We start from the raw sequence: 2,895 nt of genomic DNA, 5'->3' as shown, positions 1-2,895 counted from the left end.
TCTCTCCCTCTGTCCTTCCTTCCTTCCCTCTCTCCCTCTGTCCTTCCTTCCTTCCCTCCCTCCCTCTGTCCTTCCTTCCCTCCCTCCCTCTGTCCTTCCTTCCCTCTCTCCCTCGGTCCTTCCTTCCCTCCCTCCCTCTGTACTTCCTTCCCTCCCTCTCTGTCCTTCCTTCCCTCTCTCCCTCTGTCCTTCCTACCCTCCCTCACTCTGTACTTCCTTCCCTCCCTCTCTGTCCTTCCTTCCCTCTCTCCCTCTGTCCTTCCTACCCTCCCTCACTCTGTACTTCCTTCCCTCCCTCCCTCTGTACTTCCTTCCCTCTATCCTTCCTTCCCTCCCTCCCTCTATCCTTCCTTCCCTTCCTCCCTCTGTCCTTCCTTCCCTCCCTCCTTCTGTCCTTCCCTCAGTCCCTCCTTCCTTCCTTCTGTGCATCAGACCCTCTGTCCTTTCTTTCCTCTCTCCGTCCATCCCCCCTTCCCTCCCTCTGTTTGCCCCTCTCTCCTTCCCTCCCCCCTGTCCTTCCGTCCTTCCTCTGTGGTCTCCAGGTGTCCTCCTGTCTCATTCCATTTCAGATACTGATCCTAAATGAATCCAACAGAATGAAACGGTCAGAAATGGCTCCCATGTTTGTTTTTTACGGGGTCTCCTCTCTGTCGGTCCAGGGTCTCGGAGGGAGCGAGGACGAGCCCCAGCAGCGGCCGGCCATCTCATCCCTGCTGTCCTCCAAGCCGTCCGTGGCGTCGTCCACAGACATGCTCCACAGCAAGCTGTCTCAGCTGAAGGAGTCCCGGGAGCTGTACCAGCAGGAGCACAACCCGCACTCCGGCTCGCCGACGCGCTCGCACGCCCGCTCCGCCTCGCCGGCTGCCAACCTGGACGACCTGAAGAAACGTCTGGAGCGCATCAAGAGCAACAGGCAGTGAGGCGAAGGATGGGCGGCGGCCTCCGCACACACAGCCTGACTCCGCCCACTGTGCCTGTGAGACGAAACCATTACAGCTGCCCCCACCCTCCTGTGTCTGTATAATACACCTGATGCTCCTGTTTCTAACAATCTGTAAATATTTAAGTGTCCTCCACAGCGCCCCCTGCAGGTTAATCAGGCTGTAGATACTTGTAGAGTTCTCTTAACACCCTGTTCTTTTAGCAGCGTGACGGCAGAGCAGACCGGCCGGTCCCGACCCACTCGGCTCGCCGTCCCGCTCCATCTTTGTGGCTTGAAGAGCATGGCATGTCTGTTGCTGTTTTTATGTTTGTGTAAATAAAGTCGTTTTAATGAAGCTGCAGTTTGTCCTCCTCGTGTCGGTCCACGGTGAGCCGGACTCGTTCATTCAAACGACCCTCTTTTTCTATTTAATTCAGAACTGCAGTCATGTTTTGTTGGAGTTATTGTATAATCCACTGTGGAAAACATAAATAAAATCTTTTTTTAACAACATTTTTATGGTTTTTAATTCAACTTTATTGCTCTTACATTGGAGAAATTTACCTCTGCATTTTACCCATCCTCTTGGGGAGCATTGGGCTGCCATCGTGTGGTGGCTGGGGAGCAATCGGGTCTTGCTCAAAGAGCCAGAGTGGCAGTCTGTGGGAGTGGGTTTTGTAGTCAGAACCTAAGGATTCCACACCCTATGCCCTAACCACTAGGCCATCACTCCCTTTTGTGTCGCAGCCGGAGACGTTCTTGTTGTTATTGGTAACAGGAGTTTGTTTTCAGCAGCCAAAAAAAAAAGGGTCTGAACGGGTTAAAAACCACAGAAGGATCACTTTAAAATGTTAAACTTTTCTGCTCCACTTTGTTATTTAAATGATTAAAAAAACAGATCAGAGACCAATCTATTGACTCAAACGTATAGGAACCAGAAGTTTTAGTTATTTTTGTAAAAACACAGGGCCTCTGGCTGAGTTTGGACCAGACGTGGTTCTTCTTGGACATCCAGAAGTTCTGAAACAGGTTTAGATGTTTTAAAAATCTTCTGTTTGGACATAGAACTTCATGAGGAATCCTGAAGGATCCTAGAAAAGATATGCTTTAATTAGAATAATTTGGATCAGTTGAACCAACCGCAGCTACAGAATATTCTAGATGCTTTTTTATTTGCCTGCCACAGTTATTTTATAAGAACTGAATGAAGAGGAAAGACAGCTGCTGAAAACCAACACGGATAAGTAATGTAAAAAATCTAATCACGATGAACTTATAGGTTAATGATTTATTTGATTTAAATTGGTTCCATCTGATTAACTGATAACAGACTGGGAATAAATGTATTGTAATATTACCACCGTCCACTAGAGGGAGCCACTGTCCATTTAAAGCGGAGCCTCACTGTTATTTGCAATGGTAAATAACCATCCATAAGTAAAGGTGCCTCCAACTCGCATTAAAATACTGTTTGATATTCCCTCATTGTCTCCTTGTTTTACAGTAATAACTGTGGAACTATGCTGGAAAAGAACCATGAAAAGATCCAGAGAGGATGATAGAAAAGTTTAAAAATGGAGAAAGTTTATTTTGTTAAAGCTCGATCAAAAGCTTGATCAGTTAGATTCCAAGGGGTTCGATTCCTGGTCCATGGTCTTTCTGCAGAGTAATAGAAATCAGCCTCACTGGGGATGGATGAATGGTGGTTGGTTGGATGAAGGATGATGATGGATGAATGGTGGTTGGATGAAGGATGGATGAATGATGGTTGGTTGGATGAAGGATAAAGGATGATGGGTGGATGGATGAATGGTGGTTGGATGGATGAAGGATAGAGGATGATGGGTGGATGGATGAAGGATGATGATGGATGAATGGTGGTTGGATGAAGGATGGATGAATGATGGTTGGTTGGATGAAGGATAAAGGATGATGGGTGGATGGATGAATGGTGGTTGGATGGATGAAGGATA

At 47.4% G+C, this 2,895-nt stretch overlaps 1 protein-coding gene across 1 annotated transcript in view; it reads left to right on the top strand.

Moving 5' to 3' along the window:
* Positions 1-1,434, top strand: part of ckap5 (cytoskeleton associated protein 5) — a 43,515-nt gene extending 42,081 nt beyond the window's left edge. The window contains exon 41 of the mRNA XM_015383797.1: positions 405-1,434. Within this exon, the coding sequence (XP_015239283.1) occupies positions 405-920 (516 nt within the window). The 3' untranslated portion in view covers positions 921-1,434. The remainder of the gene's footprint in view (positions 1-404) is intronic.
* Positions 1,435-2,895: the final 1,461 nt, after the last annotated feature.

This window comes from Cyprinodon variegatus, unplaced genomic scaffold (assembly GCF_000732505.1).
Source record: "Cyprinodon variegatus isolate N-32 unplaced genomic scaffold, C_variegatus-1.0 Scaffold294, whole genome shotgun sequence".
NCBI classification, from domain to species: Eukaryota; Metazoa; Chordata; class Actinopteri; order Cyprinodontiformes; family Cyprinodontidae; genus Cyprinodon; species Cyprinodon variegatus.
Note: the sequence above shows the minus strand (reverse complement) of the source record. Positions and strands in the feature narration are given on the sequence as shown.